General features: G+C 52.9%; 1 protein-coding gene across 3 annotated transcripts; it reads right to left on the reverse strand.

Annotated features, from left to right (window-relative positions):
• Positions 1–217: 217 nt before the first annotated feature.
• On the reverse strand, positions 218–14,491 carry ASTL (astacin like metalloendopeptidase). 3 transcript variants are annotated; one of them, XM_055539327.1, is made up of 9 exons: positions 14,372–14,491; positions 13,339–13,464; positions 11,256–11,317; positions 9,790–9,880; positions 8,580–8,697; positions 7,653–7,834; positions 4,926–5,007; positions 4,682–4,836; positions 218–746 (listed from the first exon to the last, which is right to left on the reverse strand). In XM_055539327.1, exons 1-9 carry the CDS (start codon positions 14,421–14,423, stop codon positions 475–477), a joined length of 1,140 nt encoding a protein of 379 aa, XP_055395302.1. In that variant the 5' UTR covers positions 14,424–14,491; the 3' UTR covers positions 218–474. The 3 variants fall into 3 exon arrangements, with proteins under 3 accessions (XP_055395302.1, XP_055395304.1, XP_055395303.1); XM_055539329.1 differs by lacking the exon at positions 218–746 and adding an exon at positions 2,590–3,389; XM_055539328.1 differs by lacking the exon at positions 218–746 and adding an exon at positions 3,451–4,006.
• Positions 14,492–15,308: the final 817 nt, after the last annotated feature.

A 15,308-nucleotide genomic window follows, 5' to 3' on the forward strand; every position in this document is an offset into this window, starting at 1 on the left:
AAGGTACCATTAGTCCCTGTGGGGGGCTGTGCCTCAACCTCAGAGGGGCTCCCGGGGCCTTCAGGGAGGCCCAGCCCTCCAGGTCCCTGTCCCTGGAGCCACCGAGAAGTCACCTCCCATCCTCCCCGGGGGCTAGGCAGTTGAGAGCCGGCAGAGTCGGCACTCCCCCGACTGACCTAGAGGGTCTCTCTGTCCTAGGAGCCCTTGGGGAAACGTGACCAGGAAGGAAGGAGCAGAGAGAGGGGCCCAAGCCTCAGACGGAGGAGCCAGAGAAGCTGGAAGGCAGGGGTGCTGCCCAGAGGGGCCAAGGGGACGGAAGCCACAGGCTTGACCTCTGGGTGTCTTCATAAAGTGATTTCTGGGTGCACGGGCCCCTGGCAGAGCAGGGTTCCCCAGAAGAGCCTAGATGGATGTGGATTGGTCTTCTTCTAGAAATGGGGTATTTGGTGCTGCCGGGATGGCGCCAGGGCAATGTCAGGAAAGACTGCCCCAGGCCTTGGCCTCAGGGAGGAAGCTGGGGGCTGACGGGGCAGGATCGGCAGAGGCCTTCACTTCGGAATTCCTCAGGGCGGAGGGCTTCCACGCATGAAGGCTCTCTTCAGACCTGGCAGCAGCATGCTGGTCTTCCTCCCCAAAGCCTCTGGGGTCAGATCTCCTGGATTCCTCCAACAATGCCTTCAGAAGCTGCTGCAGCTGTGACCTAGAGCCAGGAGTGGGGCTCCTAGCACTCCCAGGGGTCTGGAGCCCTAGAGCAGGAAAGACAGGTTATGTCCCAGAGTCACAGAAGGACAGTGTTAGAGCCAGAGCGCCCTTCAGCCTGTTCACAGAGACCTAGAACCCACCATGTTCCTGCCATGCCACTGCCCAACACCTTCGAAACCCTGATTCCCAACTCCCCCGAGAGACAAGAAGCATGGAGCCATGCCATCCCCTCCCCACTTGGCCCCAGAGGTCACCGTCAGAGGTCAGCCACTGGGACCCTCAGTGACCTCCTATCATACCCTGGCTCCGCTGATGGCCAACCCCCTGACCGAGCACTGCAGACCTCAGCACAACCCCCCGGGGCCACTCTACACAGCAACACCTCATCCCTTACCTGTATCCGAAGCCTTTTCCAGAACTTCTACACTTGCAGCTACACCCTTACCCGGGGTGTCAGCAGGACACACGTGACTGTCAGGCCCATGAGCTCAGCGGGGTGGGTCCTGCTGGCCCTTCACCGCTACTCCCAGACCACAGCTGGCTGCCACCGGCTACTTTGTAAGACTCTTCATTTTGGGCCCAAGTTATCTGGCTGGCCAGGCACACCCCATAAGCACTGCTTTGATCCTTGCTCACCCTCCAGTTGCTTCCTAATGAGGCCGTATCTTCCATCTGTGAACACTGGCCCATCTGAGCTGACACGCTTCAGCCAGTGACTTCCCAGGCCGCTCCCTGCCTGGACCTGCAGAAACCACGCCCCCTGAAGTCCTGGGCCCCAGCAGCACCCCCTCTGGCCTCTGCCTCCTCTGCTTCCAGCCCACTTGCCTCAGTACCATGACCTCCAGCCCCGCTGAGCCCCCAAAGCCCATCTTCTTGCTCCATAGCCTCCTCACTTCCAAAACACCCTCCACACCTGGCATGGGTCCCCGAGACATCCCCAGGCCCGCCCACTCTGGCAGAACTGCCCACAGCACCCCAGTCCTAGAGGACGAAGTGACTAACCTAGGCCAGCAGCTGCCCAGCACCACCGCGCCCCCACCGAGTGTCTCTCAGAGGTGTCCTCTCCTGCACCCCAGTCAGCCACTCCACACCTTTCCCTCCCTGCACATCCTCTTCTCCCCAGCCTCTCACCTCACTCTTTTGCCATCAACGCCTGGGACTGAAGCCCCTCATAGCACATCAAGACCACAGACCAACTGGAGTCTGCTCCCATTTTCTTCCTTGCCACTAGGTCCAAGAAAGTGCTTCAGCTCCCAAGGAGAACAGTTCCTTGTTGAATATTCTAGATATTCTTCTGCCCCATGAATCCACTCCCCCTTCTCAATGGGGTCATTACTTCCATACCCAAACTTGCTTGTATATCCACTACCTTGATGCACTTTCCACTGACCCATGACCACTTCTAGCCACCTCTCAATTCTGTTCTTAAAACCTCTCAAATAGTTACCCACAAAACTCTTGCCATTGTCTCTTATTGTTTAATGTTTAATCTTTCTAATATTTGATATCATAGGAAATAAGTCAGCAAAATGGTGCTGGAGCTGCATAATCACATGCAAAACGACTGAACTATTAAGCACAGCGCACATCCAACTCTTGATACCCCATGGACTGTAGCCCACCAGGCTCATCTGTCCATGGAGTTTTCCAGCAAGTCTACTGGAGTGGGTTGCCATGTCCTTCTCCAGGAGACCTTTCCAAACCAGGGATTGAACCCAGGTCTCCCATATCACAGGCAGATTCTTTACCATCTGAGTCACCAGGGAAGGCCTGGTGTACATGCAAAATACATTGGATTAAATCTACATGACCTTGAGTTAGGCAAATCCTTCTTAGACACGACATCAAAAGCACAGTGATAGAAGAAAATGTAAGTTGGACTTTGCGTCAAAATTTCAAATGTTTATAAGCAAAGAACACCATCTAGAAAGTTAAACAATGGATAAAATGTGAGAAAATATTTCTAAATGATATATCCTATAAGGGACACATATTCAGAATATATAAAGAACTCCCACAATTTACCAGTAAAAGACAACCCAACCAAAAAACAGGCAAAAGATTTGAACACTTTTCCAAACATATACAAAAGACCTATAAGCACATAAAGAGGTGTTCACAGGAAACGCAAATCAAAGCGACAACAAAATGCCACTTCACACCCACTTGGGCATGGTTACAACCAGAAGTGGTGACAAGGGCTTCATATGAAACTTCATATACCTGCTGGTAGAAGTGAAAAAAAGTGCAGCCAATTTGGAAAACAATTTAGCAGTCAAGTATGGAGTTACCCAAGAACCCAGAAATTTCACTCCTACGTATATATCCAAAAGAAAAGAAAATACATGTCCACATAAAATCTTGTACATGAATGTTTGTCCCACTAGAACTAGAAATGGCCCAAAGATCCTTTGATAATGGATAAACAAAATGTGGCATATCCTTCAACAATAAAAATGAAATACAGTTGACCCTTGAACCACACAGGTTTGAACTGCATGAGCGCACTGATACGTGACTTTTCTCAGCAAACGTTCTACAGTACCACACGGCCAGTTGAATCCCTGGATGTGGAGGACTGACTGAAGCTGTAGGCAGTCAGAGGGTCTGTTGACAGAGGGTCAGCGCCACTAACCCTCAGACTGTTCGAGGATCAGCTGTACTGATATGCTATACTGTGGATGAACCTTGAAAACAGAATCCTATGTGAAAGAAGCCGATCACAAAAGACCGTCTTTTATGATTCTGTTTATACGACATGCCCAGAGTAGGCAAACCTACAGACACAGAATGTAGAGTAGAGACTGCCTACCGCTGGAGTTGGGAGTACACGTGTGAGAAAATACTAAGGAGTAGATTCTGAGTCGTGGGGTATACACACGTCAACTTTGCAAGCTATCAAATTGTTTTCCAAAATGGTGCAGCATTTATACTCCTATCAGCAGAGTATGAATGTCATCATCGCTTCATCATCTTATTTGTATTTGGCAGTATCTGACTTCTAAACTTCTGCCAACTTAAGGGATAAAAAAGGGTACTGTGGTCTTTATTTGCATTTCCCCAATTACTAATGAGGTCATGGTGATGAGAAAAGGTCACCAGGGCAACCAACTTCAGAAAAATGTTTCTTCACAAGACGACAACTGATGGCTATCTCACAAGCTAGAAGGCAGTCACCTGGCCACGCCCAAATGCAAGGGAGACTGGCAAAGGTAGCCTTTATCCCGGCCAGCCATGTGCTCAGCTAAGAGTCAGCGGGCCTGGTACTGCAGTCAGGGAACTATAGTCAGCATGCTATAATAACCTGTCAAGGAAAAGAATACTCGAAGCCGTCTCAATTCTCTTTCCTGTCGATCCTCATCACGCCTCCTGCTTCTCCCTTGCACAGCCACTGCCCGATTCTGCACTCTCACTCCTGCCTGGGCCAGCTGCATCTTTTTAAAGGCTTAAAATGTATTTTAATAAATTGATGCTGCATTACAATACAACTGACTTTTGTATATTGATTATATTCACCTTTAAAAATTCTTATTAGTTCTAGTAATTTTTTTGTAGATTCCTTCAATGCAGATGGTCATCTATGAATAGTGACTTTTTTCTTCCTTCTCAAGCCTCAAGACTTCATTTTTTGTTGTACCACATGGGCTAAGACTTACTACATTGTTGAATAGATGAGACAAGAGTGGAAAACTTGTCTTAATGTTTTGACATTTAAAATGATTTTTGGTTTGGTTTTTTTGTAGGTACGTTAAGGTTAGGAAAGTGACCTCTATTCCTATTTGCCAACAGTTTTTAATCATAGCTGATTGTTAATTTTTTTTCAAGTGCTTTTTCTACATCTGAATGGAGAGCCCCTGGTCTGCCCCTGCTCACCTCTACAGACTCACCTCTACCGACTCACCTCCTAGCACTTGACCCTCACTAATTCCACCTCAACCTTCTTCCAGCTCCTCAAATCGCTCTGCTCCCTGTCACTCACCTTTCCCACTGGGCTCGTGGCCACTTGGGCTGCAGTCATAAAACCTGAGGACCCGTGCAACATCCGAGTTGCTGAGGTTCCATCGCTGGCCAATGTGGACACTGGGGGCCCAGAGTGGAGTGATGGTGGGCAGCCCGCGCCGGCTGAAGGCGAGCCTGAAACCCGGGAGGCAGGGGCCTGAGTCCAGACTTGCTGGGCTGGCAGGACAGTGCGGAGGGAAGAAAGCCAGAAAAGGGGTCCTCACCTCCCATAGTGCATCACTGAAGAGTAGTCATAGGGCACCAGCATGTTGCTGCTCCGAGATTTGATGAAGTTCATTTCAAAACCTGAAAAAAGCACTTGGCGATGGGGAAGGGGGCCAGGGGAGGAAGGGAAGGTGGCAGGGGGTTCCTGGAAGTGTCCAGACCACCTGAGGGGGTCCAAAACTACACCCAGAGTGCATCTCCTCACCCCACCCCCACTTCTGATCCCCGTCTCCTCGGTGCCCTGGGAGGGTTCCAGATCTGCACCAGCTGATGTATTTATACAAGCACAGGGACTTGGTGGCTGGCCTGCCATCGTCTCCTAAGACTTCTCTCCCCCATCTTTCCTCCTCTCAGGCTCGCCCTGTGTGAAACTATCTTTATACTAATATAGTCTACAGCTTTCAAGAAGTTCCACGCTGCTCAGAGCCTTGGATGCCCACTACTGGCGAGATCAAGTGCCTACTCCTCACCCCGCTCCTCCTCCCCACCCCAGGCTTGGAGACCTGTGAGCCCACCATCGACCGGGGGTATACCCCACCCCCAGAAGCAAAGCCACCTGCCCTCCCTGCCCCCAGCCAACAGCACCTGCCCCACCCCCAACCCCAGGTGTGGAGCTCAGCCTTTTCCCATTGGCCAGAGCTCTTGCTTCTTCCTGTCCCTTGGCCCCTCCAGGCCTGGGAGCAACAAGCTTCCATCCCTCAACTTCTCTCCTGCCCTTCAGTGAGCCTCTGAAGGAACAGCTGTACCCCCCATCTTTGCTCCCCTAAAGATCCCAGGCCCAGCCAGCTGCCTTTACACTCATCCATGGTCACCAGCAGCCTCCTCACCACTAAAATGGTAATCTAACACCTTTATATCCCATCCCTGCCTGGAAATATCCAACCAGTAGAGTGCTTACTTTTTCCTTTTAAAATCCTTTAAGTTATTAAACATAACTTTGAGTAGGCAACATATTTATCTGACTCAAAACTCAGAAAATATGAAGATACATAATGCTTCCCACTCCATCCCCCTTGAGTTCCGCCTTCACAGTTAATTGATGTTACTGGTTTGTGTATTTTAGCCGTTTGTTCTTTACATATTAACTAAGTACAAACATTCTCATTTTTCCTTGTTCTTTAGCAATTTTTTCCATTAGGGTAGCTGCTGTTTAATTTTATTGTTAAAAGAAAAAACAGGTTTTTCATTTATTAGTGCTGTTTTGTTTTCTAACTCATTAATTTCTGCTTTTCCCTTCACTAATTCCTTTTTCTTAACTTGAATTGAAATGCCGAATTTGTCCTCTATATTCATTGATCTAAGTATTTCAGTCTACATATTTTCCCTGTGTATTGCTTTAGCTATGAACCCTTGGTTCTAATTTTCATGCTCTAAGAATTCCTGCAATTTCTTTAACTCCATAGCTTCAAAAAAGGTTTGTTGTTTTCTAAATTTTAATTTTCAAATAGATAACATTTTTCACTTGTTACTAGCTTCTACTTTTTACATCATGATCAAAATGTTTGTATTAACTCTACTTTTTCAAATTTGAAGATCTTGTGGCTATCATAAGTCTTTAAAAGGATTCCATGGGCACTTGAGCTTTTTTTTTGTTTTCACTGCGCAGTGACATGCTCCCTAGAATGGAAGCAGGAAATCCTAACCACCGGACCTCCTGGGAAGTCCCTCCATAAGCACCGAAAGGACTGTATTCTATTTTTATAGTGTGGTGTCACTATGGCCTCCCCACTTCTAGACTAATCTCTGATCTCAATCTCTATCCCCCATCCCACTAAGAGGCGCTGCCCATTTTCCCATCCCATTCTCGGCATGGGGGGCATCCATGTATGATGGCTGCTATCTTGGGCCTCCTCCCCTAAGCATAACCCCACAGCAGCAGCAAAGGCACTCATACCAGAAGCCCTCCTCTTACACGAAGCCTTTCAAGCGTTCATTTGCTTCCATACCCCCAAACCCAAATCACTCACCTCCTCTGCTCTCCTCCCTCATGAATCAATTGTCTCGACTCCTCTCACCTCCTATGTAAGGCTGCGCCCCTCTGCCAAGGACAGGGCCTCACCGCTGCTGGAGTCAGATCCTTGGCACCTTGCCCAGCACATAGCTGCAGCTCCCTGGCATCCAGTGCAGTGACCCACTCTCCAGACCAGCCTCAGCTTTCCCACTGCCACTCTTCAGGACCTGGTCCCCCTATACTTTATCCCAGAGGCCCATCAGCAGCCATCTCACAGCCTCTGCAGGGTTGCCCTCTACCTCCTGCATCGGGCACTTGGCACACACACATAGCCCACTACCTCTAAGATATCTGTCTTGGCTCAGCTCCTCAACCAGAGCACCGTCCCTGCCCTGAGCCTCAAGAGCAGTGTCTAAGGTATGCAGGGCTGCTGGTTGAGTATAAGTGAGCAAGAGTCGTAAGACCATCAACTCCATCCTTAGGTAACTGCCGGTGTCAGTGGGGAGAGACGAGGCAGGGCAAATTGATGCCGTAGTTCAGGGTGACTGTGGGTGGCACTGAAGCGTCAGGGCCCGGAGCAGCAGCATCTGGGTTATTCTCCGTGTCTTGGAGGAAAGCAGGAATCCCACCTTCCCCATGGGAGACAGGCAGGTCGTGGGGAAGATGGACAACCTTTCCCAAATAGCCAGGCAATTCCCTGGGCGCAGGCCATGCCTGCCACCTTCTGGCAGACCACCTCTCCTCCACCTCCCCCACCATGCACGACCTGGCTTACCTGGGAGGATCTCATTCCAGTTCACACGGATGTAGCGGTCCCGGTCGGCCCGTGAGTGCTCATGCCAGAAGCCCAGCACGTGCATAAGCTCATGCAGGATGATGCCCGGGCCCCTCTGGAGACAGCTGGGCCCTAGAGACACCACCTGCATCCCTCCGCTGCGGCCAATGCTTGAGAAGCACCTGCAGGGCCATGAAAGTGCTGGGTGGGCATTGGCTAGGAGAATCGGCAAACCCAGGCCCCTCGCCCCTCCTCCCAGGACCTGGGATAAGAGAGCACCCAGAGCAAGTCCCCGTCCTGGGCTGTAGCCCCCAGCTTGCTGTTCCCAAGTCCCCCCCACTGCTTGGCCCTCTGTGAACGGGGTGTGCTGGAACCCTGTTTCCAGCCTGCACTGTAAGGAGTTGGTGAGAGCTGATGTTAACATGGATGATGGAAGCAGCTGATTACGTGAATGTCTCCACATGGGGAGCCCCGAGTCAAAGCTCTCATGCACATTCTCTTAGGGCCCTAGCAAGCTAGGAAAGCAGTATTACCATCACCCGCATTTCAGAGAGAAGACAGAGGGGCTCAGAAGTTAAGGGCCTTGCCAGAGTCACCTGGCTCCTGCACCATGGAACCTGGATCCGAGGCCAGGTGTGCCCCATGACACCTGCACTCGCTCCCCAGGTCACGTAGTCTCCCAGGAGATGGAGTGGAAGCTTCTTTAAAGGGTTGAGCACCTCCTTGCCCACCTCTCCTGAGTATTTGCAGGTCTAGCTCATGCTGAGCAGACCACTCAGATGGGCAGGGGGACTCTAGACTAGGGAGGACAGGCCCAGACACAGGTTTTAGACAACAGTTTTGTTAATTTCAGGCTGAACTCAAGACAGCTGAGGCTCTCACCATGTACACATAGGCACACTCACACACTCACCAAGAAGCACTTACCCAGACATGGGGATGATGGAAATAAAGTCCCTCTGGCCATCGTAGGCAACAAACCTGATGCACGTGAAGCGTTCAAACTCAGCAAATGCCTCCAGGATGACTTGGCGGCTAGGCTTATCTGGGGAAGAGACCCGCCGGCTAAAGCCCCAGCCAGGCTCCCTGCACTGCTCTCCCCCAGATGTCTGCACGGGGGGAAGGAGCTGAGCTTTAGATCATTCTCCAGTGTAGAACGCCAAGAAATGTCAGCATGGGGCTTTCCTAGTGGCCCAGTGTTTAAGACTCCATGTTCCCAGTGCAGGGAGCATGCGTTCAACCCCTAGTCAGGGAACCAAGATCCTGCATGCCTCACAACATGGCCAAAAACAAGTAAGGATGGATGGATGGATAGAGGGGTAGATGGATGGATAGAGGGGTGGATGGATGGATAGGGGGTGGATGGATAGAGGGGTGGATGGATGGATAGAGGGGTGGATGGATAGAAGGGTGGATGGATGGATAGAGGGGTGGATGAATGGGGGGTGGATGTAGATAGATAGGAAGGAAGGGCAGCATGATGGTGTGGGGAGGAAAAAGCAGGGCTCCAGGTGCACCCTGTCTGTGTGACCTTGGGCTGGTCACTGTCTTCTGGGCCATCTGGTCTTGAAATGGATCAGACTGTCCCTAGGTGTGGCTTCCCCATCAGCTCCTCCAGGACTTTAGCATCCCAGCTCAGGGGCCCATGAGACAGAGGGCTTCTGATAGAAGGGTTCTTTGGGTGATGGTGGAGGAAGCACAAAGGAGAATTAAAACCCATAGAGGGAACTTCTCTGGTGGCTCAGTGGTAAAGAAGCCGCCTGTTAATGCAGGAGACATGGTTTGATCCCTGTTCTGGAAAGACCCCACATGCCGCACAGCAACCAAGCCCATGAGCCACAACTGCTGAGCCTGGGGTCTGGAGCCCACGAGTTGTAGCTGCTGGAGCTGGCTCGCCCTCGAGCCAGTGCTCTGCAACAGGAGCCGCCGCAACGAGGAGCCTGTGCGCCCAGCTAACGAGCAGCCCCTGCTCACTGCAGAGAAAGCCCGTGCAGCAGCGAAGACCCAGCACAGCCAGTACAAATAAATAAAAATGAAAAATAAAGTCACTGTATGTCATTAAAGAAAAACAAAGCGAAGAGGAGCCGGGCTGCACAGGGAGGAAGGCCTGTGGCTCCAGGGCCTGGGGCCGACTCACCGTACTTGCTGGAGAGCAGGAAGGGGACCTCCACGACACCGCCGTTCTTGGGCCACTTGCTGCTGGTCGCCGAGAACAGCCGGAAGGGACTCTGAGGAGAGAGGGCAGCTCAGGGAGCGGCCGGCCAAGCTTCCCGCCCCGAGGCTGCCACCCCTCAGGCCCCAGGAGCCCTCAAGATGTGCGCGGTGAGGGTGGCTGCTCATCAGAGAAGGGACAGAAACAGGGAGGTCAGTGGCCAGCTGTGTGACGCGCAGCACAACCCTTTGTTGTAGAGAAAGAAGTTGCCACTTACTCTATCATGGAGAGAAACCCATGAAATTCAGTAATGCTTATCTTTTTGCCAGTTTTTCTAAATGTCCTGTGGCCATCTAATAACATATGAGATACAAAATTTTAAACAATTTCTGTAGGATATGATTAATAAAATTAAATATAAATCTATTATATTTAAATTATTAATGATATCCTTCAAGATCTTAATTTTTTATGCACTTGATAAAATATTCTCAGGAATGTTAATATGTCTCACTATGATCATATATTTTTCTTTTTCCCTCATATTTCTTCTTAATTTTGCTCCATGTTTCTTTGTTTCTTTGTTAAGGTATCTAATGGTTTATGATGTCTATCTTTTTTGTGAATTCTACCTTTTATCATTAAAAATATTCATCTTTGTTTCATTTAAAAATAAATTTTTTTAAAAAGAGAGAAACCCAGACAAAATATTTCCTGCAGAGGCTACCAAAGGTTTTACGGATCCTGCATTTAACCTGTGCATTCACTAAGTATCTGGGAACAGGGGCCCTGCCCTGCCCTAGGGGTTCCTGCCCTGGCCTGGGCTGGCCTTCGGCTCTCCTGCCCAGCTCAAGCTGAGCCATCAATGGACGGCATCAGACCAGCACCAAAGTCTTGCTCTTGCCAAGTCACTGTCCTATTCAAGAGCCTTCTGCCATCCCCAGCCTCCTAAAAGAAGGCCCTGATTCCCATCCAGCCTTCTCCCTTTCTGACCCCGCCCCTCATCCCTAGGCAGGATGGTTTGTGTGTTATTCCTCATTCTGTCTTCCTCAGACCATCACTGCCGCCCACGATGTCACCCCAGACACCTCCCCACATCCCCACCAGCCACTCTGCCAACCTGTGCTCGCCTCTTCCTTCGTCCCAGTACTCCCTGAGCTCCTCCCTGGGCCAGGGTAGCAAGCTGAGGCTTGACGTTCCAAAACCCCTCCTGCAGGAAGCCCTCCCAGACTGACTGCTGCCACCATTCCGGATGTCACACCCTCCGCCAGGCTGGCTTATTCCTAACAACATTCACGCTGATTTTGGCAAGAAGAGCTAAGAGTAGCAAAGAAGGATGGCTTACAAGTCACACCCCCATGACGCCTAGGGATGGGCTCACAGGTCTCTGACACTGCCGTGAGGTTCTTTTATACTTGTGTGTGTGTGTGAGTACCCGCGCTCACACTCACCGGCCGTAGGATGTCCCCCTCAAGGAGGAAGCTGCTCTCTGGGGACTCCTCTGGAATCAGCCCTGAGAAGGAAGGGACACACGTATGTGGGTTCATGCCCCCACCCCCACAACAGACTCTAGGACATGCCCAGTAGAGACCTCCAGCCAAGCAACTCCAGGGTCCACCCTTCCCTGGGCCCTGAGGCTGTGTGACCCCAGGAAAGTCACACAGCCCCTCTGAGTCCCCAACTACAAGCACGTGCAGCCCTTCTCAGCCTGATCACACCCTTCCCTGCTCAGACAGTACGTTTCTCCCAGGACCCACACACATACACTATCCAGTCCCAGTGAATTCTCTGGCAGTTTAGTGGCTGGACTCCACACCTCCACAGCAGGGGACACGGGTTCAATCCCTGGTTAGGGAACTAAGACCCTGAATGCCATGCAGCACAGCCAAGAGGGAAAACAAACAAACAAACAAACAACCCAGTCCCGGCTCCTGCCTCCTGCATCTGACATCCTCTGCTCCCAGGAAGTTGCCGTTTCTTCCAGCTATCCCCACCCTCCGCTCCAGCCCGAGCCACGCTTCCAGCACACGCCCTGGCCCTCCTGCTCCACTCACCCCCGACCCATCCGTGTAGCACTCCGGACCCTCACTGTGGCAAGTCCCAGAAAGTCCAGCCCTCGCTATCACGGCTGGGGGGCTATGGCTCCACCCTCCCCTCCCACCACCCCCCCACCTCCCCCTGCACAGTGGGCAGCCCCTCTCTGCACAGCCTCCCTTCTAAGACACCAGCCCCAACAGGAGTCTTAGAAGAGTGCCTGGCATCCTGAAGGTTAGGCTGTTTTGGTCAGTCGCTCAGTCATGTCCAACTGTGCAGCCCCACAGGCTGCAGCAGCCAGCTTTCCTTGTCCTTCACTGTCTCCCTGGGTTTGCTCAGAGCCCTGTGCATCCTAGAAGCTGGGCTCCCCAGAGCAGAGCCTGAGCCAGGGGGCCATCTGCAGGTGACTGAAGCTGGAGCGCCCGGGGGAGGGCTGGGTTCAGCAGGAGGGCCACCCAGGCTGACCTCACAGGACCTTCGGACCCCAAGACTTATCCCGCCTTGACACGTGCCTGTGCATGCCCCTGTGGGAGGGCCGCCCCAGGCAAGGGAGGAAGCACTTTCCTCGGCATCCCTGGACGAGGGCCTTGGGCTACAACGAGGTCTGAGCAGCAGCATCCCCAGCAGCTGGGGAGGGGGTGTGCCTCCTGGCAAAGGGCCTCCCGACTGTCACTAGGCTAGGCTCATGGGGAGCCCTCGGGCCACCAGCAGCCCTAGCAGAGTGTCCTCCACAGCCTCAGGCTGACCTGGAGTTGGCCAGCTCCCATTAGTGACCCCAAGGTGGTGAGCCACCCTGCTCCAGCATCTCACAGAGCAGGAGGGGGCGAGCCACACCCAGCAGGTTCATAGCTCCAGGACAAGCTCTCCCTCCGCCCCCTCCACTGTGCTCTGAAATCCCCATCTTTATTTCTTTTTCCGCTTCCCCAGGCAGGAAGGCCTGAGACTCGCACTTCCTGAGACCCACAGTGCCTCACACCTGCAGGTCATCCCACACCAGGTGGAAGGCATGTTTCCTAACAGCCGCTAATAATTCCACTCACATCAGACTCGGCCTGATAAAAGCCAAGTGTGTGTAGTCAATTGCTCAGTCACATCCGACTCTGCGATTCCAGGGACTGTAGCCTGCCAGGCTCTTCTGTATTCAGGCAAGAATACTGGAGTGGGTTGCCCTTCTCCAGGGGCTCTTCCTGACCCAGGGATCAAACCAGGGTCTCCTGCATTGCAGGTGGATTCTTTACCATCTGAGCCACCAGGGAAGGGGCTCGCCATATTTTAAAACCTCTGCTTTTCCCCCTTCTTGTAAAAGTAACACCCCAGTAGAGAAGACACAGAAAAATAGACTTAAGAAGTTTCCCATGAACTACTGCTCACCATGGCCCCCTTAGCAAGCTGGCACATCTCCTCGCAGCATTTTCTACTCATCTGAGTGTTCAGCATGGTTTTCATAGGCTACATGGACAACTTCATACGCCTCACCCCACGAGAAGACAGTGTCCTCACCTTGGTTTATTGCAGGGATGTCCTTGTCCCAAGATGTCTGGGTCTCCTCAGGGGTGAGGTCTTCTGAGAATCTGGTCCCACAGGCTCCAGAGCAGTGAGAGGCTGAGGGTGCTCCTATGATGAAGCCTGGCCCAGACGCAGGTACATATGCACAATGGTTACGCAGGACAAGAGGACGTGGGGTGAGGGGAGTGGGCTGTCAGGCCTCAGGACCCAGGCCCTTCAGGCAGGCCTCCAGGAGGAGTCCTGGGAGCCCACCTGGCCCTGAGGCCTGGACAACCTTGCGGAAGGAACTTCCCTAGGGGGACAAGTGTTAGACGCTGAGTCGTGCCCAACTCTTTGTGATCCCCTGGACTGTAGCCCGCAAGAATACTGGAGTGGGTTGCCATTCCCTTCACCAAAGGATCTTCCTGGCCCAAGGATCAAACCTGGGTCTCCCACATTGTGGGCAGATTCTTTACTGCCTGAGCCACTACAGAAGCCCAGACAGTAAAGAATCCGCGGGAGACTTGAGTTCCATCCCTGGGCCAGGAAGATCCCCTGGAGAAGGAAATGGCAACCCACTAGGAAGACCAAGACTGGGCTTCAAAAGGCAACCCTGGGCTCCAGGTGTCTGGGCAAGTATGAGGCAGGGGAGGGAGGGAAAAGGAGGGAGCAGGGGGCGGCCTTAGGCTCCAACACTGAGGCCACGGTGTGGCTTAGCTTCAGACCCTGCCCCCAGCCCCCTCCTCAGCCCAGGCCTCGGGAAGTGGGCGGGGCAAGCCTGGCGCGGAGGGCAGGGCGTGAATGTCTGGAGGTGTCAGTCCTGCTGTCTCCTGCCAGGCAGGCCCTCTGCCCCCAGCATCCTCGGGAGGTCCCCCTGGGACCCCTGGGAGCTGACTTCTAGGAGCATCCCTGGAAGCCCATTCTCCAAGCCATGCCGGTCAACTTACATCCCTGCAAGCTGCAGCTATGCCCTCTGGCCACTCCCCACATGGGCTCCACAGGCTGGAGCCAAAGTGAGGGGGGTAGGAGAGTGAGGCAACCCACTTACCAGGCAGACAGACCAGAATCAGGACCCATGGCCAGAGACCTTCCGTGCTCATGCTGCCTGCAGTGGGCCCCTGTGGCCCCTCAGCTAGCAAGGGCACCGATTCCTGCGAGATGAAGCAGCCTAATCGCAGACAGGACCACCGCCTTCCTTAAATAGCATCTTCGCCAGCCACCACCTGCAGGCCCTCCCCAGCCAGTTCCACCTGGAGCCCAGCCCAACAGCTCCCAGCTGCAGCCCTGCCCTCTCCTACCTGCACCGCCCCTCCCAGCCCCGGCCCGCGCCTTCTGGACCCTGGCCTGGCTAAGCGGGCCAGCAGGGGTCCCCAGCCTCTGGGCTCTGATGCCCAACGACCTGAGGTGGTGCCGATGGGCTAATAATAAAGTGCACAATGAATGCAACGTGCTCGAATCATCCCGAAACTGCCCCCCCACCCCCATCCATGGGAAAGTTGTCTTCCATGAAACGGATCTCTGGTGCCAGAAAGGCCAGGGACCACTGGAAGAAGCGGGCACGAGGCAGCCTGTAGGCGTCCCACTGGGGGTGTACCTCTTCTCAGGTTCCCTCCCACCACCAGGGGGCAGAGAAACACTGCAGAAAGGTGGGAGGCAGCCAGCGCAGGGCGGAGCTTCACCCTCCAGTCTGCACAGACCCCTTTCCTGCCCCTGCCCTGTGCTCAGACGTGGGGAGCACTACCTGAGATCCTGAGCACCCCCAGTCTGACTGTGGAAGGAGGAAGAATCACTACGTTTTTATAAGTTTTATTATGGTATACGGGCTTCTCTGGTGGCTCAGACTGTAAAGAATCCGCCTGCCAATTCAAGAGACCCGGGTTTGATCCCTGAGTTGGAAAGATCCCCTGGAGAAGGAGACAGCAACCCTCTCCAGTATTCTTGCCTGGGAAATCCCATAGATGTGCAGAAGAGTAAACAAACGCAAA

The sequence above is a fragment of the Bubalus kerabau genome, chromosome 11 (genome assembly GCF_029407905.1).
Source record: "Bubalus kerabau isolate K-KA32 ecotype Philippines breed swamp buffalo chromosome 11, PCC_UOA_SB_1v2, whole genome shotgun sequence".
In the NCBI taxonomy this organism is placed as follows: domain Eukaryota; kingdom Metazoa; phylum Chordata; class Mammalia; order Artiodactyla; family Bovidae; genus Bubalus; species Bubalus kerabau.

What these genes read in the sequence shown, in the direction of transcription:
- ASTL (XM_055539327.1), bottom strand. Translation starts at nt 14,423, where the DNA reads ATGAGCACGGAAGGTCTCTGGCCATGGGTCCTGATTCTGGTCTGTCTG. An exon ending in GATTCTGGTCTGTCTGCCTG is followed by an intron (nt 13,465 to 14,371) that starts GTAAGTGGGTTG and finishes CGTCTGGGCCAG; the next exon opens with GCTTCATCATAGGAGCACCC. An exon ending in AGGGGGACATCCTACGGCCG is followed by an intron (nt 9,881 to 11,255) that starts GTGAGTGTGAGC and finishes CTCTCTCCTCAG; the next exon opens with AGTCCCTTCCGGCTGTTCTC.